The following is a 24,538-nucleotide window of genomic DNA, read 5'->3' on the forward strand; positions in this document are numbered from 1 at the left end:
ATGCACAGTAGGAGCATTTATTCAATGCCAGGTAGACTAAACTGTACAGTGTACACAATGCACTGCTGCGTTCACAGCTGCTAACTTAATAGCCACAAATATGGAGTTCCACACGGCTCCAGACTGGCTAGGGGCTAACACAGTCCTAACACTAGACAGGTCTCGTACCAGGGCAGCATTAATTCAACACCAGAACAATTATAGATACATCAGGCCTATTCCTACCATTAGAAGTTTTTCTTCCATTGTTTTTTTTATTTATAGAGAAGACTTTAATGAGGGTTGTAAAATCCAAATTACGCAGAATATCACTTTCAATGGACAGAAGAAAGAAGTGAATAAGTCTGTTTTGGCCAATTGTATTCAGTTTATTTTTAATGTGTGTGCACACTGTGCAGCACATGGTACCCACTCGACTAAAGGATTGATATGTTAATACGTGCAGCAGCAGCGCACTAGTTCTTTAGTAGTTCTTGGTTACGGTGTACTTTCAGCTGTTGTGCTTTTCATTTTTGTGTCCTCCTATCATATTTCCTTATTGACATTTTTCCGCTATGCTGTCCAGTAACAGGTGAGGTAACGTAATTGTGACCATGACCTTTTGACCTTCAGAGCAGCCTACTAATCATTCCCCCCAAGTTTCATGAAAATGTGGCCATCCGTTCTCTATTTAGCCGTCACCTTGATCGTGAAGGCTAAATAGGGCAGCCTTTGTAAGTTTCATGAAAATGTGGCCATCCATTCTCAAGTTATCTTGCTAACAAACAAACGCACAGACAAACAAACAAACAAACAAACAGACAGGAGTGATTACAATGCCCTGTCATGCAATGTTTCAGGCAGGGTAGAAAAACAAATCAGTCCCCATCATCAGTTAAACCAAACCTACACCCTGGTGTAAGTGAGATGCATGTGTTTCACTGTTTGTGTTTTTGAGTGCCAGTGCAGTGTGAAATGAAGTCTCAGACATGGAGCTTTTCCAGTATCACTGGGGCTGCTGTGTCCTCAGGTTTCGGCTCCACTCAGCCTTTGCTGCACAGATTCAGCTCATTGCTCTGGCAGCCCTCTGCCTAGCCCCTCAACCCTTACATGTGCTTTAAGTTACACACATGTGCACGCATGCGGATGCACGCACACACACACACACACACACACACACACACACACACACACACACACACACACACACGCACTCGCGTACACACACACACACACACACACACACACACACACACACACACACACACACACACACACACACACACACACACACACACACACACACACACACACACAGAGAGAGTGAGAGAGAGACACACACACCATGGGCAGCTTCTCCATTGCCTGGGCAGAATTTTCAAGCCCTGAGCTGCAGCCAAGTTCCTGTTGCTGAGGGGAAGCCAGCTGCAGACTCATGCAATCCCCCTGTCAGCTCTCCAGCTAATGGAACAGTCCAGTGCTGCCCCTGTCTACCCCCCCTGCCAAAGAAAAGCACTTGGTACATCCCATTGGTGCTGCTCTGGCTGGGTTGTCACCTATTCAGTAGTAAGAAGACGGCAGTTAGTCTAACATCAGCCTGCACATACACACAGACAGAGCAGTAACAACAGTGAGTGCAGAGGGAGAAAGGTAGAGAGTTAAGAGAGTAGCAAGGAATCCCTCAGACGTCCTTCCTCCTCCAGTCCACTAGCCTCAGCCTCTCTACTGGTGTGGTGTCCCTGATATGACCCTCTTTAAGAGTGAACACCACAGCCCGAGATGTGAGTATTGACGGGGTGTGTGTGTGTGTGTGTGTGTGTGTGTGTGTGTGTGTGTGTGTGTGTGTGTGTGTGTGTGTGTGTGTGTGTGTGTGTGTGTGTGTGTGTGTGTGTGTGTGTTCGTGCGTGTGTGTTTGAAGGGGATTGTTCAAATCATGCTTGTATCTACCAGTGTATTTGACAGAAATGATCTCAGTCTCCCATTTGTTTTGTTTTATAATGAGGCATTTCCTTTTTCTGGCTGTTTGATTCCCCTTCACAGTTTTCTCAAATTAGTTACTGCTACTCTATCCTCCCCTTGGGTGTGCTTCACAGTGTATGTACTTGTCTAATAGTCAGACAAGTATGGGGTGGAATTTTAGGGAAAACAGAAGAGTGTGCTTTGTTGTGTGATGATAAACTGAACTGGTTTTTGACCAAGTGCTGATGCTTTAGGAAATGCAGCTGACAACTTTGTGTCTATATAGTGTTCAACTGCATTGTACATATGATGCAATGTTAACACCTACACCTGCACCGTAAAGTCTGCATTGTTAATTTAAGTATTTGAAACTGTGTACAAATGTAACCAAATGGACCCTTACCCTTATGGGTAACACAATGTAGGCTGACTACACTAGACTTAATACCTCTCAGAGTAGAAAAACAAAGGTAGATCAACAGTCATTATAGCATCAGGCAAGTTGTGCTCAGGTTTGCACACTGTAAAAGACTGAGTGTTAATTTAACTCTGAGAGTGTAAGAAATAATGGAAGCAAATGGAAAATGTCTGCTTTCTCAACACTCAGGATTTTACAGTGTAGATCATTGATTGATTGATTGATTGAATACTTTGTCAGACAGAAATGTAGACAGCACGAGGACAGTCAGACATTTAGGATAAAAGGATATCCCAAAAAAGGTCCTGGGGACTTGTTTCTGTTGTGGTCCTATTATCATTGTGTGTGTGTGTGTGTGTGTGTGTGTGATGGCTTCTATCTTCTGAGGCTATATCCTTACACACTTTACAATCATATTAAAATGTACTATTATATTGTAGTATAGTCTATTGAATTTATTGGTCTGGTATACTGTAGAGGGCTGTTCTATATCCAGAGTTATCCAATATTAAAATGATAAAATAAACTGTATAAAGTACAAATTAGCAGAAGAGATGGAATGCTCATTTTCATTGGTGATGAAAAATAAACTATGATTCCGAAAGCTTGGTTCATCCCTACCTCAGTCCTCTCTCTCTCTCTCTCTCTCTCTCTCTCTCTCTCTCTCTCTCTCTCTCTCTCTCTCTCTCTCTCTCTCTCTCTCTCTCTCTTTCTCTCTCTCTCTCACTGAGCAAGTAGTTAAATAGAACCAGAGGATTAAGATAATAAGGTTTAAAAAAGAAAAGCTACAGCACCTGGAATTCTTCTTAGATTTGTCTGTTTGCTACAGCATGTTATGAGGCTGTGTTGGGTCTTATTTATCCATATGTTCTGCTTATTTTTTTAATCTATCCTTCTCTTTCTTTATTTGTCACGATGTTGCAGTAATCATTTTTACCCTAATGTGTAACCAGTGGTGGACAAAGTAAAAAATCTGAAATTTAAAAAGAAAATAGTGATAATAATGGCACCGTAATGGTTTGTGAGCTTGATTGGCAATTTCTTTTAAAATAGGGCTTAAGTGGTAATAATATGTTATTGTACGTTTGGGTCGCAAGAGTCCCTTCCTAGAAAAGTAGTGGAGTCAAAAGTACAATATTTCTGTTTGAAACGACGTAGCGGAGTGAAAGTAATGTGCTAGCAAAAAAACAACTCTACAGCCTACTCTGTCCATCACTGATAACTACATTTGATGCGGTAACTGCACTATGGTATCCCAGCTGCAAGCTCTGACCTAAGGTCATTCAAACTAGGAGATGTGAGGGGAGCAGATGGGAAGGTTTCATTATTAGACAGCAGCATGACACTGCGCTGTGTCTGTCAGCAAGAGGCACACGGGCAGGTGGGCTATACTGTTACAACAACCTTGGACTAACTAGCCTCTCATGGTGACTGATTTATAGACCGCTCAGGACTAATGTATGAAGCTGTCGGCTGTAGGCCTACTTGATGGTGGAACTAGAAAAAGTGCTCCTCGGAGCACAGGTCTCCGCCAGGTCAGGTACGTTATTGTGGCCTCCTGGTGGCGCTATAATAGGCCAATGTGAAAAGGGTGCCATTTATTCTTAGGTCGTTCACGGCAACTGCATTCATGATTTGAGGCATTTTGTTCCAAAAATGTGTTTTGCTAAATTAGACCTGCTGGTGGCGCTATAACAGGGCAATGCGAAAAAGGGTGGCATTTCTTCCTCGGCCTAGTGGGAATGTGCGTGTGCAATTTTATGGAAATGGAAAGCTGCGTTCATGATTGGAGGCAGTTTGTTCAAAACGGACCAATCCTGCAAACTTTGGAAGCCAACCTTAGCCAATGAGGATGGAATATGGGAAATCGGACAGATCCGTGTTGATCACATGACTATAGAGATACTGTGTACCGATGTGCATGACGTTTGGATAAAATCTGTAGGAGTAATATACAAAAAATGGGTTTTGCACAAATCAGCCTCCAGGTGGCGCTATAACAGGCCCATGTGAAAAATTTGAGGCAGAGGTTCTGAATTGGCATCCAGGGAGTGTGTGTGCAAAGTTTCGCAGCGACCGGGCCAACGGTGCCGGAGATTAGCTGGTAACACACGGACACACGGACGGACGGACGGACGGACACACGGACGGAGGGTAAAACATACTCTCTCGCCATGCCTTTCGGCCTGGCGGAGACAATTAACTTGCTGTCCATTTCTCTTTGTGACACCGTTACAACCTAAGGTGATCATTGTGTGTTGCCTCCGAGTCCAGAAAAACAAGCCCGTAATTCGTGATAAGCTGCGAGCAACTCTCGGCTTGCACTACGACATTTTGGACTGACGGGCCGACCAACTGACTGACAGACTGGCTTATATTAACTGCGTGGTCGCAGCAAATGAAAAATAACAGAAAATAAAAATATAATAATATATATTGTTTGCATTTTTTGGTCATTACTATTATAATCAACATTCTGTATAAAGACAAGCTAATCATGAGAAGTGACGTTGGGGTAATATCCTTCACAATGAGCACAAATCACTCTCCTCCTGTTTTGTTTCCTGCTCTGGACGGCAGACAGAGCTGGGAGAGACGTCAGGAGTGATGCCGGGCGGCTGCATTGCTAACTACAGCATAAGCTGACAGCCCTGGCACACTCACTCTGTTTCCGCAGCCAGCCCTCACAGGGTTTTTATTTCATCTGTCACTTTGGCAACACTTTCTATGAAGCCCATGTCTATAATGCATTCTAAACACTTTCTATGAAGCCCATGTCTATAATGCATTCTAAACACTTTCTATGAAGCCCATGTCTGTAATGCATTCTAAACACTTTCTATTAAGCCCATGTCTATAATGCATTCTAAACACTTTCTATGAAGCCCATGTCTATAATGCATTCTAAACACTTTTTAAGAAGCCCATGTATAGCCTATAACACATTATAAACATAATTATAAGGCATTATAATCCGCTTTTAACACTACTATACATACAGGTCATTATAGTTGTAAGCACTCATCTCGTGAATATGAATACTCATAATCATCTTTTATAACAATAATCATAACACATTATAAAGCACTTTCTAATTACTTATGGTCAAGTATCACAATACTTCATAATTCTGGACTCCCAAGTTCTTTTCTAAGGCTCATAATGTTTTATGATTCTCATAGTTGTAATACATTATAATAATTCCAATTATGCATTTTAATCTCTTTTATAATGCATTACAGTGTGGTTATAAATCACTATAAGTGGTTAATAGGTGCTTTAAGTAAAGTACTTTAAGTATCGTAATGACAAGAGGTGTAAGGATTTTCTTTGTTGTTGTTGTTGCATATAGATTTAATGCTCTTGTTGTTTGCTTTTAACTTAAAACACCCCATGACCATTTAGTGGTAAAGCATAGTGACTTATAATCACACTATGCTTTTAAAATGATTACAATGTATTACAAAATGATGATTATAATACACTGTGATCTTGGCCAAAAGAAAAAGTGATTGACCAGTAATTATTAAAAAGTATGATACTTGACATTAGTCACTAATATAAATTGCTTTATAATGTGTTATGAATACTGTTATGATGCATTATGAGTACTTATGAGTGCTTTTAACTGTAATTATACAGTGTTATAAGCAGATTATAATCTACTTATATACTTTAATAAGCTGATTATAATGCATTATGAGCATGTTTATAAAGTATTATCGACATGAGCTTCACTGAAAGTGTAACTGTTACGGTCATTCCTCTCAAACCCTCCACACCTTACAGTCTACATCAAGCTCAGTAACGCACTCCCCCACACACTCTACTGGCTTTACTTACTGACACATTCTGTCCACTTCATTCTCTAAAGGGTTTTAGAAAGATGGCTTTCAGTATAAAACATTTCTGTATCCCCAATCACAACAAAATCAGTATTTCTCCAAATTAATTGCAGAATCTTCAAGGCAACAGATCAACTATGTATTGTAAATTGTTCTTGTGTTCAGGTTTTTCAGTTTTGTATGACTGCATGCATCAACTTGTGTCTGGGGGCATATACTGTAGAAAAGTGGTTCCCAAACAGTGGGTCGGGACCCGTTTGTGGGTCACGGACACATTTATGTCGGATGCGAGTGAAGACTAAAAAATAAGAATAAATATAGCTGCAAGCAGCGATAATATGGGGCCAGGAGAGAGAAAGAGAAATGATAATTCCTTTAACAGGTCAGTTCATGAAAGTCCTTGCGGTCTTGTTTCCAATGAGTGCCTGTGAGCAATTAGGGGTTAAGAGTCTTGCTCAGGGACAAATTTCATTTCATCGACACAATTGCTGACCTGGCCTGGAATCGTACCCCGGGCAACCAGAGTCTCTGGCTCCCTAGGCGGGCTCACTAACCACTCAGCTATGGCCACCCCTCAGAGAGAGAGAGAGAGAGAGAGAGAGAGAGAGAGAGAGAGAGAGAGAGAGAGAGAGAGAGAGAGAGAGAGAGAGAGAGAGAGAGAGAGAGAGAGAGAGAGAGAGAGAGAGAGAGAGAGAGAGAGAGAGAGAGAGAGAGAGAGAGAGAGAGAGAGAGAGAGAGAGAGAGAGAGAGAGAGAGAGATTGAAGAGACATAGAGAGAGACAAATGGAATAGATTGAAGAGACAGAGAGAAAGACATGGAAACGGAATAGATTGAAGAGAAAGACATGGAATAGATTGAAGAGAGAGAGAGAGCGCCATGGAAACGGAATAGATTGAGTCATGTTTTTTGCATTTCAACTTAAATGAGTCTGCATCAAGTGAGGCTTGAACCGGCAACCTTACGGTCATGAAGCACTCTTAGGTAGCTGCAACACTACCTATAGTGCTATATCTTTGTCCAGGCTGATATTGTCTGTGGAGGATCACAAACTCTTGCCTTCTGTCATGACCCAAGCCCCTGTTTCACTAACACTAAGATCACTCGTTCACAAACCATTTACCAATGAAGAAATTGTACATCTCCTCAGAACCAAAATTAGTGAAAGTAGCCGATCTACAAGCTCACAAACCATTAAAAGTTGTCAGATTGTACATTGGCTATTTTCACAATGAAGTATGTTATACATTGAAAAAACATACTCTCATTGCTATCTGAAAAGTTGTGAGATTGTAGATCAGCTGTATGTAAAAAACACTCAATTAAGTATTTCATGTTATCTTTAACAATTGCAGATGTATTCATTGATAGTCATGCTGTGTGAAATGCAACTTGGATGAAGTCTGCACCAAGTGAGGCTTGAACTGGTGACCTTCAGGTTGTGGGGCACACATTTAAGCGAGAAGCCACCAACAGACAAGAACCTGTGAAAAAGGAGATCACACAGATCATACAGTTTCACGCAAATAGCTGAAAAATCCTGGGTTTAAGTGTTTTTCAAACTGCTCAAGATTGCGGACAATCTAAGGGCGGTGCTTACTGGTCAACGTGATAGATGTGTTCCTCATTAGTCAAGGCACATGTGTAAGCAGGTCTAATGGCTGTCGGCCAAACGAGGCATGACTTTTGCCTGTTTAAAGTTTCAATTTTCAAAAAATTGCTATAGCGCCCCCGTTTGACCAATTGGAGTAAGATTGGTTTCAGTGATATTTGGAATGGCCCTTTACATTTCTGCAAAGTTTCAAAGAATGGTAAGTCTGCATGTATGTGTTAGGGGCAGATGAATAATTGTCATAAAACTGCAATATTCATTGGCTCATTAAAGCTTCATTTTTTCACTTATGGAAGATATTTTGCAAACGTTTTTTGGTATAGGTCCAAAGTTCATGTGTAAAAAGTTTCGTGCAGATTACTCAAAAATCCCAGGAGGAGATAGGTTTTAACTGTTTTTCATATAATTCAAAATGGTGGGAGATCTAAAGGTCAGAGGTCAAAAGTCAGAGTGTGAAAGTTGTTCAGCATGAGGAGACGCATGTGTGCATCGAAGTTTCATGGCTGTAGGTGAAACAGGGCATGAGTTGTACCTGTTCAAAGTTGTCATTTTCAACTGAGTGTTATAGCGCCACCTTTTGACGAAAGATTGTGAGATTTATTTTTTGATCGTTTTTCATGACCATCTACCATATGGCCGAGTTTCATAAAAAGCGACTGCACGGTTCAGCCAGAACTGGCAAAAACGGCAGAAGAAGAAGAAGAAGAAGAAGAAGAAGAAGAAATGGAATAATGCGAATAACAATATGGGTCCATGCTGGAAGCCTGGCCCCATAATAATCCCCATGAATTAAAGTCCATACATTAGAAGAAATAACTTTTAAGAAGTAGTGAAAATGGCCAATCTCCAACCTCACAACGCGTCACATCTCGAAAAAACATACAAAAAAACTCTACTTGAGCTAAAAAGTTTGGGAACCACTGCGTAGAATAGACACTGCAGGATCTCCCACCATTCCCACATTCATCTCTTTATGAAGTGTTTGTTCAGTCTGTCTGTCTTTACATAATATTTTAAACACTTTCAACCGGGTGTCCCTATTTTGGGCATGTTATAGTAAAAAAAAAATCAAAACAAAATGTTAAAGACGGGGTGCCGTGATTTTCAGTGATTCCCCCCCCCCTAAAACATGATCATCAGGTATTATGGTTATACTAGGAGGAAGATTTTTTCAAAAAAGTGTACAGAAATTGTTTTTATGTGGACACGCCTCCAGTTCATTAAGTATACCTGGTTCTCACCTTAGCACCTCCTCCACCACCTTAGCACCACCCACCTGTCCTAGTCCCTCCGCCTCCTCATGCCCACATAAAACACCATAAAAACTCCACCAGGGGGCTTAATGAAGTTCTATCAACCTCACAGACACATGAAAAACAGAAAAGGTGCAAAACTATGGCACCACCCCTTTAAGAAAATGGCAGATCTACAGGCTCACAACACATGCCAAACAGAGATTTAGTATTTCTGGTTACTGATGCACACACTTTACCTCTGTAATTGACTGATATCTGCCTGAATCATTATTCCGTCTGTCCTTCTGTGCTTCCGTGCGTGTGTCATTCTGTCTGTGTACAGCTTATCTCCAGCACCGTTGGCTTGATCGCAGCAAAACTGTGCACACACACACTCCCTGGATGCCAGAGCAGAACCTCTGCCCCAATTTTTTCACATGGGCTTGTTATAGCGCCACCAGGAGGCCGATTTGTGCACAAAAAAAAATGACGGTACTCCTACATATTTTGTCCAAAAATGCCGCAAATCGGTACACAGTATCTTTATAGTCATAACACGTAACGGGTGTTTCAGATTTTTCATATTCCATCTTGATTGGCTAATATTGGCTTCCAAAGTTTGCAGAGTGCTCCGTTTTGAACAAAATGCCTCAAATCATGAACACAGTGTGCAATTTCCGTGAAATTTTGCACGCACATTCCCACTAGGCCGTGGAAGAAATCAGCCACATGGTGGCGCTATAACAGGCCGATTTGTGTTTTTACCTATAACTGCACTGTAATGTAATGTATGCGCACTCCCTAGAGACCAAGGAAAAAACTTTGCCCTGCATTTTTCACATCTGCCTTTTATAGCGCCACCAGGAGCCCGACTTATGTCAAACTTAGTTTTTGATATTACTCCTTAAGATTTTATCAAAATTTCACGCAAATCGGTACACATGATCTCTATAGTCATGTGATCAAGAAAAATCTGTTTGATTTTTCATATTCCATCAAGATTGACATCTAAAGTTTGCAGGAGTGGCCCGTTTTGAACAAAATGCTGCAAATCATGAACACAGCATCCGATTGCGGTGAAGATTTGCATGCACATTCCCACTACGTTGAGGAACAAATGCTCTCTTAACATTGCCCTATTATAGCGCCACCAGGAGCCCGACTTATGTCAAACTTAGTTTTTGATATTACTCCTTAAGATTTTATCAAAATTTCACGCAAATCGGTACACATGATCTCTATAGTCATGTGATCAAGAAAAATCTGTTTGATTTTTCATATTCCATCAAGATTGACATCTAAAGTTTGCAGGAGTGGCCCGTTTTGAACAAAATGCTGCAAATCATGAACACAGCATCCGATTGCGGTGAAGATTTGCATGCACATTCCCACTACGTTGAGGAACAAATGCTCTCTTAACATTGCCCTATTATAGCGCCACCAGGAGCCCGACTTATGTCAAACTTAGTTTTTGATATTACTCCTTAAGATTTTATCAAAATTTCACGCAAATCGGTACACATGATCTCTATAGTCATGTGATCAAGAAAAATCTGTTTGATTTTTCATATTCCATCAAGATTGACATCTAAAGTTTGCAGGAGTGGCCCGTTTTGAACAAAATGCTGCAAATCATGAACACAGCATCCGATTGCGGTGAAGATTTGCATGCACATTCCCACTACGTTGAGGAACAAATGCTCTCTTAACATTGCCCTATTATAGCGCCACCAGGAGCCCGACTTATGTCAAACTTAGTTTTTGATATTACTCCTTAAGATTTTATCAAAATTTCACGCAAATCGGTACACATGATCTCTATAGTCATGTGATCAAGAAAAATCTGTTTGATTTTTCATATTCCATCAAGATTGACATCTAAAGTTTGCAGGAGTGGCCCGTTTTGAACAAAATGCTGCAAATCATGAACACAGCATCCGATTGCGGTGAAGATTTGCATGCACATTCCCACTACATTGAGGAACAAATGCTCTCTTAACATTGCCCTATTATAGCGCCACCAGGAGGCCGATTTTTGCACACAAAAAATATATATATTACTCCTACAAATTCTGTCCAAACATCATGCAAATCGGTACACATTATCTCTATAGTCAAGTGATCATGACGGTTCCGTCAGATTTTTCATATTCCATCCTGATTGGCGAATTCTGAACACTGCTGGCCCACAATAACCTACCTGACCTGGCGGAGACCTGTGCTCCGAGGAGCACTTTTTCTAGTTATATCCTTTTGTTCATGCATGTAGTTATACATAATAAGCTCTACCTTGACTCTGGTTCAGTGCGCAGCCACAGTTTAGCATGTCATCTTTTGTTTCCAAATTTAGAAGATTACAGAAACATCCTCCATCTGCTGTCCTCCATCAGAGATTATAGCTACACACAGTTAGATATTATCAAGGTGAGAGGATTATTTTTGGGAATGTTTGTTGAAACATCATGGAATACATCAACATGTATTTCATTGATTGCTATCCTCAGATGTTCAGTGAGGTCATTTATTTAAAACAAATATATAACTAAAATGGAATTAGGCTGAAGGGCATTTGTGTGCCTCCTGCTCAGAATGCATTATAAATGATGAGATTCTTGAGATGAGAGGTACACGTGGCTAGTGAGTTCTAGATGCCGGTTAAAAAAAAAAAAAAATGGTCGTCTCTGGCAGCTTGTTTGTAAAATTACCTATACATTTTAGGCAAGAAATAGGCAATGCAGTTGCCAAATCTGGGTACATTTAATTTTTGTCTACGCCATGCAACTCCGGAGCCCACTGTGGTTCCGTTTGGCTGCCGCTCTGTCTCGCCACGCAGCAGCAGTGGCAAAGCAGAACTTTTCTCAACTTTGACACTCTTTTTGCTGGCTGCGCCTTCTGCTGCAGTGGGGAAAGCGGTGGCTGTTCCTCGCCATAGACGATGAAACGAAGTGCTAATAATAAAAATAATTTCAAAATACATTTAAATAGCCTATATATATAAATAAATAAAGTTGAGGTAAATTGAGAGATAAGTCACAATGCTACAATGTTGGAGTGGTGGGAATGGAGAGTTTACAGTACACAGACGATCAATCAGTCATGTGGGATAGATTAGCTACAATGTGTCTATTGGCCTAAAGGTGCCGCTAGGGGAGAGACCATCAGGTCATATGGATTGAGCAGGAAGGAGCATGGATATGCTCAGCAAATTCATGACAATTTTGTGACATTTTGTTATAGCTTGTGTGCAATTTGTGTGCAAACATTTGGCCTGAGGGTGGCCATGGAGTGACCAAAATCAGTAGGGGTCATCCTCTTGGGAGCATGAAGGGGCAGAGCAAATTTGCAAGATACTGTATGTTGTTGTTTGGGATCAAAGTGGTGGACAGAACGACCAAACGCCATAATATCCTTTTTTTTAAAAAGCTTTATAAATAACCAGTCAAACCCTATATACTTAGATGACTGGGGTACCACATGACGTCTGTTTAGACCACAATTTAATCAAAACTATTTGTAAGTGTAGTTTCACTCATGCTTTCTTATTTCATAATCTGTGTATTATGGGTGTTGTAACCTTTTCGGTTCACTAATCCAATTACATTACACCTGTTTACTTTGTTGATTTTTATTAGCTAGTGTATTAAGTGTAAAATGACAGCTGGTCACAGCTTAATGGATCATGAGTTTGATTAAAATATCACTATATAATATTTATATTATTATTTTATGTATCCTCAATAAATGCCATGTTGTATATATTTTTAAATCATACACATGCATACATATGTATAATTTCTCACACAGTAATGTTAGCACCTACAGTAATTGCAAACAAAAATCATACTTTTCCATCGATGTTTGCTATCAAACTTAAAGATCATACCAAACGTCAATACATGGCTTTTCACAGCTCCAGCCATATTGTGCATAAACATAAACCATTTTCCTCTTAATGGCTTTATTTTTAGATTTTGTGCTTGCTTACATTTTTCTCCCAAGTCATTAAAACGTTACCTAAGGACAGGGGGTGTCGTTTGTTAAAATGTAAGCCTGTGTAAAGCCCTTTGAGTGTAACATTTGTGTGACCGAATTAACCTGAATAAGTGAGTCAATGTTGGCTAAACATCATTGCATGGTTTGAATGTTCATTGTCAATCCATCTTTTCAGCAGGGACCATCTTTGACTCATTCGTCATTTTGCTCTTTGAAATGCATTATAACACAACGATAACATACATTTGACAGAAAGAAAAATCCATATCGTAAGCTAGTTTCAAATCTCTGCAAGTAGATGTTCATGCGATCCGTAGGCTACTGAAATTAACAGAGTCCAGTGGCTAACTCGAAAATCATACTACTCAATATCGTGAGTAGTAATCAATGGGCTAGACATGCCAGACCACCTTTAAGCCCCCCCCCCCCACACACACACACACACACACACACACACACACACACACACACACACACACACACACACACACACACACACACACACACACACACACACACACACACATATATATATATTTAGCATTTTTGCAAAGTATCACCAGCCTAATACAATAAAACAATTGAGCTGCCATTAGAGTTGTACTCTCTGTGCCTCTCTATGAAGCCTTGTTGCTGCCTTTGTTTGCTGTCCTGTAGGTCATCTGTTTCATTCAATCACTTTTACAACCATGTAATGCTAATCTTACCTTGGAAATCCAAGTGTTTCTGGCCTGAAACAGTGTTGCAGCCTTAGTTTTTAAGGTCGTCCTTATAGACATCTTCATAATGCGCATGAATAGTAAACAAGAATAAATATGACTTGACAGTCATATTATTAGCAGCTGCATGCTGTAGTTTGTCTGTGTGTGTGTGTGTGTGTGTGTGTGTGTGTGTGTGTGTGTGTGTGTGTGTGTGTGTGTGTGTGTGTGTGTGTGTGTGCCGTGTGTGCGGCTTGTCAGCGTGTGTGTGATTGTTATCATAGACCTGCTTGTTTCTCGCCAAACCTGGCAACATTGAATGTGCGACTCTAAATACTAATTATGTTTTTTATATAAGTGGTGGCAACATTTTTAGACACCACACAGGTCTTCCTAACAATAGCGAAGATTAAAGTAACGGTGAACATGGCCAAATAATAACTTAATAGCCCAACTAGGTCTGAGGAAGCATGCTAGCATTTAGGCTAACTCTATAGCCTGACTTCTCACCAAACCTGGCAACATTAAATGTGCACCGCTAAACGCTAATTATGTTTTTTATATAAGTGTTGGCAACCTTCTTAGACAACACACAGGCCCAACAATAGCGAAGATTAGAGTCAGGGTGAACATGGCCAAATAATAACTTGATAGGCCAACTAGGTCTGAGGAAGCACGCTAGCATTTAAGCTAACTCTGTAGTCTGAAGCTACGTTGCACTTGCAGTGTACTGTTGTTGAAGAAACTAAGGAGCCTTGATTTCCTCAGGGAGGGGAGCGGAGGGGAGGGGTGGTACTGCGGAGGAGGGGCCGTCTCCCCATCCTACTATCCTACTATCCTACTATAATTCTAGTAACCTCTGTGCGTGCGTTTGTAGTGGTGGTGGTGAAGACACCCGGTTCTCCTCACTGGCTGGACCAATTGCTCTGATTTTGCACACAGCCATTGACCATTACCATCTGAACACAACTGTGAAGCCCGTTTTTCAATTTCATCAAATCTCAGCTTCTTATTAGCGTTTTTGTGTCAAAGAATGTCGTCCCATAGCTGCGGCTGCCCAGCTATGGGACGAACTGCCTCCCGGGTTGCCAGATCATGTGCGCATATCCCCCCACGAATGCGCTGCGCCGACCGGGTATGGTCTAGTTGGCTTAAACAGGGAAGTGTCCCCATTGGCTTAAAGGAGTGAAGGACAGCCAGGACAGCCAATGATGAATAGGTGTTGTGGATGATGATGTGTCTGTCTCTTTATAGAGCAGCCCGCTTGCAGCAGCTGCTAAAAATGTATACATCACACAAAATCACATTAAATAATAATAATAATGATTTTGGGACACAAAGCCGCAAACAAAGCAAAAAAACTTATTATATGTTGGAGTTTGACTTAGAATTGTAGAATTGTGTGTGTGTGTGTGTGTGTGTGTGTGTGTGTGTGTGTGTGTGTGTGCGCGCGTGCGTGCGTGCGTGCTTGTGTGGGATTTTATTTAATAGCAGCTAGATTACCTGAGGCTTTCTCCTGTCATGCGAGACAACGGTGCACAGCAGTATGCTTCCCTCTCTCCCCTGTCTTTCTCTCTATCTCTCTTACATTGTAATGGCTTTATCATGCAGTCAATTAGCTCAGCAAATACATGAAATACAGTATTCCTGCTGCCTTGCAAGTTGCAAGCTTGTCTGCCCCAGGGTCTAATGCTAGCATCAAGACACTGTATACCTTCTGTCATGTCATCCCATGTGACTATTATTATATTATATCATTATAGCTGAGGAGAAAGTACAGAGGAGTCAATTTAATTTTAACAATTTAATATTTAATATAAATGTATTTGGTTTGGTTCTGGAGCTTTGCTCCTATCTACCTACCTGTGAATTCTCACTGCTCTTGCTGTGCTATGACACCTCAATTTCTCTCCGGGGTTCAATAAAGGTTTATCTTATTTCTATCTAAAATGTGTGCCGAGTAGGTCAATTACGGATGGGAGTAAAAAATAAAATTAAAATAAATGAATGTATGTTCTTCATAGTCCAGTATTTAAGGACGACACCCTTTTTCAACCTTCAACCCAACCAATCTTCATATAATTGGTCCTCACTAATGCTCATGATAATGGTAAAAAAGAAAATACTCTGTCTGTGTCTCATAAGAGGGCTGTGGACACTTCAGAAACCCGCCTACCAGTGACATCATCATTAGGCAGTTTTTCTTCTTTTTTTTTCAAACAAGATTCAACGCAAGAACAATGGCTTCCATTATAGCATGCTAACATTCCAGGAATAAAAAACCTGCAGGTTTGATTAGCTTGGATTCCCCATTGATGATGTCACTGGTAGGCAGATTTCAGAACCGTCCACAGCCCTCCTCAGGCTCCTCTGAGACACAGACGGGGTACACAAAAATGGTACCGTATTGTAATGTGTATGTGGACCAATTATCTGAAGATAGAAACATTTTTAAATCTATAGAAAATGTGTGAAGTCGTCCGTGAAAATGCTAATGTGTTGATATGGTTACTTTGGCATGATGAATCCTCTCTATTAGATTCATGAGCATGTTTAGAGACACGTGCAGTTTCAGCCGTTTATATTTTTGATAACAGATAGTTGTGATGAAGACTTCATCACAACTGATGAAGAATCAGTAACTTCCAAAAGGATTCATGGAGTTCAAGTTCAACACACCAGAACAGTTTGTCTATTTATTAACTGATACTATTTGTAGTCTTACTTACCATGCATTACACGAACACTCCTGTCTGGTGATAATGTAGTTAACGTAGTTGATTAATATTAGATGCAGTTTATCCCTATTTCTTGGGACTGATTTGCCTGTATTTGTTGTACTGTTTGTACTATTTAAATAGTAATGATATGCAACTTTTTTAGGTGCATACTGCAGGCTTTGTTGACAAGATTAGGAAGAGATTTTGGACCATTGGCTCCAAGAATCATCGATTATTTTAAGTACTAAGTCTTTGATATTCCAATATACAAGTCAATGTGTGAGCTCTCAAAATCAAGGCAATTATCCCTAGCTCTACTCCTATGAGTCACTCCCCTACCTCCACCCACAGTATTGAGTCACAGTTCACAGAAATATTAATAAACAGCTTACATTTGGGAAAAGTTAAGAATCGGCTAATTCACTCTCTGCATATGCCAAAGGTCAGAACCGAAGATCAATGCCTGTGTGCAATTTGAAAGCCTGTGTGCAATTTGAAAAAAAATGTCTTCATTTTGTAGCAGGATAGTAGGATATACGTATGAGTCCAGTGCTATTGTGGACCACAGTGGGAGCAGCAGGCTCCATTTTGTGAAAAGGTCCACTCACCATAAAGCAATTAGTTTCCTGCTGACTGACAGCTAGAGGGCAATTAGACAGCAGAAATCATACTTTCTGCCTTTGTAGAAACAGGGTCTTCTGATGATTAGTAGCTGAAAATGGCCTCACAAACTTTGTCACCCAGTGGAGAGGTGTTTGGCTGCTCTACAGTGTGGAGGACACGTACAGTACAGGTTGACTTGGGGAGGCACACGCACACGCACACGCACACGCACACGCACACGCACACGCACACGCACACGCACACGCACACATACACATACACATACACATACACATACACATACACATACACATACACATACACATACACATACACATACACATACACATACACACACACATACACACACCAGATGCTCACATTGACGGCTGTCTTAAGACTGAATATTTTGCACACTGTTGCTTGCACACATTCATACCGATATTTAATCAATTGTAGCTGCCAGCCATTCAACACTCACGAGTGTGTGTGCAGCTGGCTTGGTCACACTCCATTCACCTCCCATCTGTCCATGTCAGAATGTCCACCCTTCTCTCCATTCCATTCTCTTCTCTTCTCTTCTCTTCTCTTCTCTTCTCTTCTCTTCTCTTCTCTTCTCTTCTCTTCTCTTCTCTTCTCTTCTCTTCTCTTCTCTTCTCCTCTCGTAAATACTCCACAGCTGTGAGAGGTTGGCATGTCCTGTAATCAAGATGGCTCATAGATGATAGAGCCATTGAAAGGTGTGCGTGTGCGTGTACGTGTGGGTGTGCGTGTGCGTGTGCGTGTGTGTGCGTGCGTGCGTGCGCGTGCGTGCGTCCATGCATGCATGCTTGTGTGTGTGTGTGTGTGTGTGTGTGTGTGTGTGTGTAAGCCAGACTGGGTATGTTGTCAGTTGAAATGTAGAAAAATAATTTAACCCAGTGTACATTGTACAAATGTAACCAAAAGGGACCCATTAAAACTGGGAAAGCATCTGTGTCATTTTAGGTTTTTGAGTTGGCTATTCAAAAATAATAGCTGTACAAGCTTGTACACCTGCTATCTTTGAACATTTTTGAAAAATCTTGAGAACTACTGATTTAGAGGGCATTTGTAGAATCGGCCTCAGGTCTTAATGGGTTAAGAATCAGGATTATTCTGTGTGGTTGCTGTTCCTTCCAGACATGAGCATGAGTGGAGAGTTGAAGCCCAGCCGTTCCAGGACAGCAAGCAAGAGAGCCAGCAGCACCTCTTATGGGTGAGTACCAAATGAATCTTTTACATACACAGATGGCTTGCTACACAGTACACACACAAAGTACACGCGCACACACATACACATGTACCAACAAACTTAGTGCACATGCATACACACAGTGACGCACACAGCTGGACACAAGATCACACACCTACAGTAAGCACACGCGCACCCACGCACTTACCCCCCCCCCCCCCACGCACACACACACACAAAATACAGTACACTACACATGTACACACATGGGAGCACAGACATTCGTACATATTGTATCCCCCCCAGTCAGAGATTATTGTGTGCTCCATTATTCACGCTAACTCTTATTATTTGTTATTAGCTTTGTTCCAGCTGTGTGTGTGAACTGCTATTGAATTTAGCCAATACTGTCACAATCAGCCAGTGTTTTAATCTATCTGTGGATGCAGGGTATGATTGCATGTTATACAACAGGTAGTTCCGACCAAGTAATCTGATTGGTTGAAGTAGGCCCTCTGCCCGTTCTCAAACGGGCATGACAGCACACCTAACTAGAATATTTGCAATTCTTCTAAATTGCAAGTGTGGTTGCGCCGACGCGAGACACGGCCACCAGGATGCAAGGTATATGCTGGGAGGAATACCGTCAGAGGCCGTGCGACGTGCGATTCGAATTCGGTGCTGATCGGTGCTGATACAGCTAAATGGAGCTACAAGCTCACAATGAGGTTGGAGGTCAAAAGGGGGTGGAGCCTGAACTCCATCCACCTTTGGTGGACTTAGCTGGTTTAGCAGAAAGCTGGTTTTATCAGAAGCACTTTTTAATACTTTTCATTGGTTCAAGATTTTTTTTATCAACACACAGACGTAAAGGGTGCTCAATAGCACTGATTTATGGGGAAAAAAAGCAAAAAAAAACTAAAATAAATAAGAAAACATTGCTAAATCCCAGAAATCAATGGCACTGACAAAATAATAACAAATCGTGGATATGATTATTTCCTACTATTTATGTATTTATTTATGTATTTATTTATGTATTTATTTATTGTATTTATTTATTTATATATTTATTTATTATGTCCCTCGAGCAGGCATAAGAGACTTGACACGAGGCGCAAAATGGCCGACCGACTTCAAACTACTGTAGGAGCTAGGATGTAGGAGATAGGATAGCTCAGAATAAGGACTTAGACTCAGCCAAGTTCTTCTCTTAACTGCTTTCATATAGCTTACTGAATGTGTATGTTTTCGTGCCTCTCTCCATGGTGCTGAACAAAAACACATTGCCTGGGACCAGATAAACCGCAGTGCAGGTCAGTAGCGTGAATGATACTTACCTCCATGGACAATCACAAAAGGTTCTCTATTACAACTTAGGTCTACTGTAAATCACTTTATTTCAATATTCCAAAACACACTTTACAGTCCCACGTATTTAAAGTATTGTAAAGTAATGTGGATAAGTCATAGCTAATATTTTTAGGTCAATGGGCTTGGCAGCAAATTTTCCATTAATTTGTGAGTTACGCTTTAGATAGTGATCCAAGTTATGATACGGAAGGAAACAGTATACATTTACAGAGATTCAACTAAGTTTCATCTTTGGACTATTTGAATGTCCGTTCTAAATAGGCAATGGCGCTGTTGTGTTTTCATGTTTGATATTTCTGAAGAAGCCATTTCGTCTAACTCTATCCACTCCTGGGTTCACTGCACCATTGTAATGTGTACATTACACATTGAAATGGCACACCCATGCTGCTCTAATGTGGTTGTGGTGGGAGTTTAATGCCTATACTTGAAATCGCTCAGAGACCTCAAACCACTTAAGGCTGTCCTCTTTCCCCACGAACGTCCTGTTTCCCTATGTGTCTTGTTCAAAGCTTGTATTCTATTTTCATCAATTTCACCATGTACTGATTCTATGTTATGCAACCATCTAATCCATTTCACCCTACCTCTAACGCCTCTACCCTCAACACACACACACACACACACACACACACACACACACACACACACACACACACACACACACACACACACACACACGCTTTACATTAGAAAGTATTGTTATTTGGAGTAAAGCTCAAGCAAACAAACAAATAAATAAATACATACTAAATGGGAGAGAACATTAACACGTCTATACAGTATTTTCTAAAATAATGCTAAAAGGAAGAGAAAATAAATCTATGGGCTGCTTTTGAATGGTCACGAGAAGAGTAATCTGCTGACGTAACGACACCTCATGTCCATCATCAGGGTTTATGACATGATATTTGAATCCTGTGAACAAAATGACTGCTGCAAGGGTTATTATATATTTTTTGCTGTTCCTTCAAAGGGCGGGCCACTAGGGTTAGGGTTAGGGTCATTTCAAAATACGAGGGTCCAACAAAAATAAAATAAAGATACAGATGTAATCAACTCCGCTATCAACTCGCATGCACGGTGTACGAACATAAAACACTCATTCCTACCTGCACCACAGTTAAACACTTAGCCCTTTAGACCTTTTGATCTTCTTATTGTATATGCATTGATCTACTCCATACAGTATACATCTTCACTAGAAAAACCTATTCTTTTCTTTCTTTCACTCCACTGTCATTCCAGCACGTGTCTCCCCCCTGGGTGTTTTGTTCCAACACGACCCTGACAACATAAGGGTTTTGCCATAGTTTTTTGTTTGTGGTTCCTGGCTGTCACAGGTCCCCTGTAGGCCTGTGAGGCCCAGCTGTGGCATTAGGGATGGGGGAGTGTTCATGGTCCAGATGCTGCTTGGTCTCTCTGTGCTCCAGTGCACTGATACAAACGCTCACTGTACTCTGTGGCCTGATTAGAGGAGCTCAGGTGCCCCACACTGTGTGTGTGTGTGTGTGTGTGTGTGTGTGTGTGTGTGTGTGTGTGTGTGTGTGTGTGTGTGTGTGTGTGTGTGTGTGTGTGTGTGTGTGTGTGTGTGTGTGTGTGTGTGTGTGTGTGTGAATGCGCGTGTGACTGTGACTGTTTGTGCATGCATGTGCATGTTTGTGCATGCATGTGTGCACACACTCGTGTTTGCACACGCGCGTCTGCAGTATGTTTGTGTGTGTGTGTTAAAATGTCATCATGGCTCGCTGTAGGAGCTAATCAGGAGAAAAAGCTGCATACAGTCAATTCCTGTGTTAATTTAACTCTACAAGTGTAAAAATGGACCCGCAAAGCATGATGAATATTAATGTATTGTGCAGTAGAGCAACCTCTTTCTCATTATCCTACTGAGCTTCATTTTCTCTCTGATTTTTAAGAGGTAAGGGAATGTTGGCTGTACGGTATAATGTTTACCTTTATTCTGGCATAAATCGCAGCACCGAAAAGATCAACGGTTTAGGCCTCTGTTGCCTCCCTACAACAATGTCTTCTTGGCCAGAGATCTAAGGGAAGCTGTGCAAACCTCAAGTACTCATTCTTTCTCTCTGGTCTGTGGTTGTGTTCACCGTCGTGTCAAAACAAATGTCCAGCTTGTGTTCTGGTCATTATTGACCATTATGCTCTGCTCCATTTAACATCTCGGCGGAAAGGGCAGTGCAGTAGGCTGCAGTTTCAGGACCACATTTCTAGGATCCTAGTCGATGCCAATAGAAAACAAGGCAGGCACAGGTTTCCATTGTGGTCCTATCAATGCCGTCCGAGTTGCATAGCGATAGTACTGGAATCAGTTGTAATCTATTTAGAAATGGCATTTTTTCCCCCACATGTTGTAGCTAGGTGGATCTGTCACGAAAAACCAAGGTCTAGAAATGCGGTCCTATGACTACAGTTCAGGTCTCCTATCAAATTACTTGAAGCATTTAAACTGTCGCGGTTTGCATATCCAGTCTAGAGTGGATACGGAAACGATACATTTGTATGCATGTACTGTATATATACATAAATGGAAATGATCAGATACAGTAGGTGAGCAGGTGGTCATTAGGGTGCCTTAAAGGAGAATTTTGGGCTAAGTTTTTCTTACCTTTTCTATAATGTTATGATATCTTAGGATGAATAGTACAGTAGAACATTTTCATAACTCCATCCTGGGTCCGCCACAGCTTAAAACGTGCGTGGATAGGCCTTGCGTTAGATCACATATTTTAATATATTTTTTTAATTTATTTTTTTTGGTGAGATCTGATGTTCATAGTGACAGAACAGTAAAAAAAATATTTAAAAAAAGTCTTGCTAGACGAGATTTCAATATCGAGATTTCAATCTCGTCTAGTGAGACTTAGATTTTTTTTTTCTTTTTTTTGGTTGCATAGTGTTCTGTCACTATGAACGTCAGATCTCACAAAAAAAAACACGTTTTAAGCTGTGGCGGAACTGGGATGGAGTTATGAAATCTTTCTTGTTTTTCTTTCTTTCTTTTTTTGTACCATTCATCCTAAGATATCATAACATCATAGAAAACGTAAGAAAAACTTAGTCCAAAATTCTCCTTTAAGGAAAGGAAATATATTCGGCCTGTCCCTGACTAAGGATTTCTATAGTCGAATCTGATTGGCCAAATGTTGCCTATAGTCGACTAATAGTCAACTAATGCAACACCATTTTTTATTTTTTTTGGCATGATTCGACTGAGATTGGCAGTCGAATCAGTCTGATTCGACTGCCAATCTCTCAGTCGAATCATGCAAAAACGATGTTATGCAATAGAGGAACATTCCATTTGGGCTGTAGGGGTGATTTCAGTGAGTTAACATATTTGCTTGGTTTCTCCCAATACATCATGATGTATATCCTATTTTTAGGACAATCTCTCAGTCAACTAAGAGACTCCCCTCGACTGATTAGCCGACTATTCGAATAATTGAGGTCAGGCCTAAAATATATTATATAAAAATATATTATATTAAAATATTTTGCCAGAGTTGTTTTTGTAAGATAAGGTGGATCATTCTCCACTGCGAACTTTATTTCCCCACATTAAGCCACTAGCCATGATCTGCAGTCTGCCCTTGGCCAAGACTGATGCTTTACAAAGCAGACAATTGTGGATAAAGTGAGGGTATGCTCGATAGCCATGTAAAATGGACAATTATTCCTTGTGGCAGGTTACATTTCCTCGGCTGGCACAGGAAGCCTCTTTAAGGCATAGCAGTGGCGGCCATTTTGTGGTACCACAGATAGAAACCCCATTCATTTCCACGACCCCCATAGAGATTTCCGAAAATATTTATATAAATTATTTTAAGCCTGGAACCAAGCCATCCAGGCTCCTGGTGAATCATGATTTTATTCTTTGATTCTCTGTCAAAAAAAAATAAAACCGCAAAAAGAAAAGGGTATTTATTAAATATAGTACATAATATATATATATTTTTTTTTACACAGAATCAAATGTTTTATGGTCTTGATTCACCAGGAGCCTGGATGGCTTGGTAACAGGCTTAAAATAATTTATATATATTTTCAGAAATTTCTTTGTGAACAATGAATGGGTTTCTATCTGTGGGACCACAAATGGCCACCACTGCTATGCCCTATTGAGCCTGGTGATGGAAGAAAGGTATGCAGGCCACTTGTCAATCTTCTATGTTGATGGTTCCGAGGAACAAATGATTTAGCCATTCTGGATGAAAAGGGTGCAGGGGCATATACAGGTAGTTCCACATTGCTTTTGCAGAATATTCCAACAAAGAGTGTGTGTGTGTGTGTGTGTGTGTGTGTGTGTGTGTGTGTGTGTGTGTGTGTGTGTGTGTGTGTGTGTGTGTGTGTGTGTGTGTGTGTGTGTGTGTCACAAGTGCGTGTGGAGGTGTGCACATGTCGGCACTCTTTGTATTTGTGCTCATGCTTGTGTTTGACTCTTTCAATCATTGGTGGAGTAAAACAAATCCTGATTTATACTTCGTTGCACCTTGTATCTTGCACCGAAAATAGTCAAGCTTTTAGATTGGCTATTTTCGGTGCACGGCACGTCGTGCAACCAAGTATAAATCAGGAATGAGAGCCTACAGGAAGCCCTGTGTCATTGATTAAGCTCTCTAACATCAGGCCAGAAAGGCTAATTCGACATTTCAGAGATGAAAAGGACTCCTTCTGATATTTAGCCACATTAGACAGTTGTACAGTGAGGACTGACATGGAGTGTTGCCCCACTCACAAACGTGCACCTCCATCCATCCATGTGCCTCTGACTCTCAGGAAGGAGCAGGAGGATATCAGGGATATCAGCACATCTCCGCTTACAAGGACCTCGGCGACCTCAAACTGTCCTTATTAGAATGGACTTTAAATG

The 24,538-nt window shown here is 40.9% G+C and overlaps 1 protein-coding gene across 1 annotated transcript in view; it reads left to right on the forward strand.

The window, feature by feature from the left end:
* The first annotated feature begins 1,565 nt into the window (after positions 1–1,565).
* LOC311051789 (RNA-binding Raly-like protein) overlaps positions 1,566–24,538 on the forward strand; it is a 52,338-nt gene continuing 29,365 nt past the window's right edge. The window contains exons 1-2 of the mRNA XM_084066433.1: positions 1,566–1,760; positions 18,222–18,297. Of these exons, the coding sequence (XP_083922559.1) occupies positions 1,724–1,760; positions 18,222–18,297 (113 nt within the window). The 5' untranslated portion in view covers positions 1,566–1,723. The remainder of the gene's footprint in view (positions 1,761–18,221; positions 18,298–24,538) is intronic.

The sequence above is a fragment of the Gymnoscopelus microlampas genome, assembly GCF_963454915.1.
Source record: "Gymnoscopelus microlampas genome assembly, chromosome: 1".
NCBI classification, from domain to species: domain Eukaryota; kingdom Metazoa; phylum Chordata; class Actinopteri; order Myctophiformes; family Myctophidae; genus Gymnoscopelus; species Gymnoscopelus microlampas.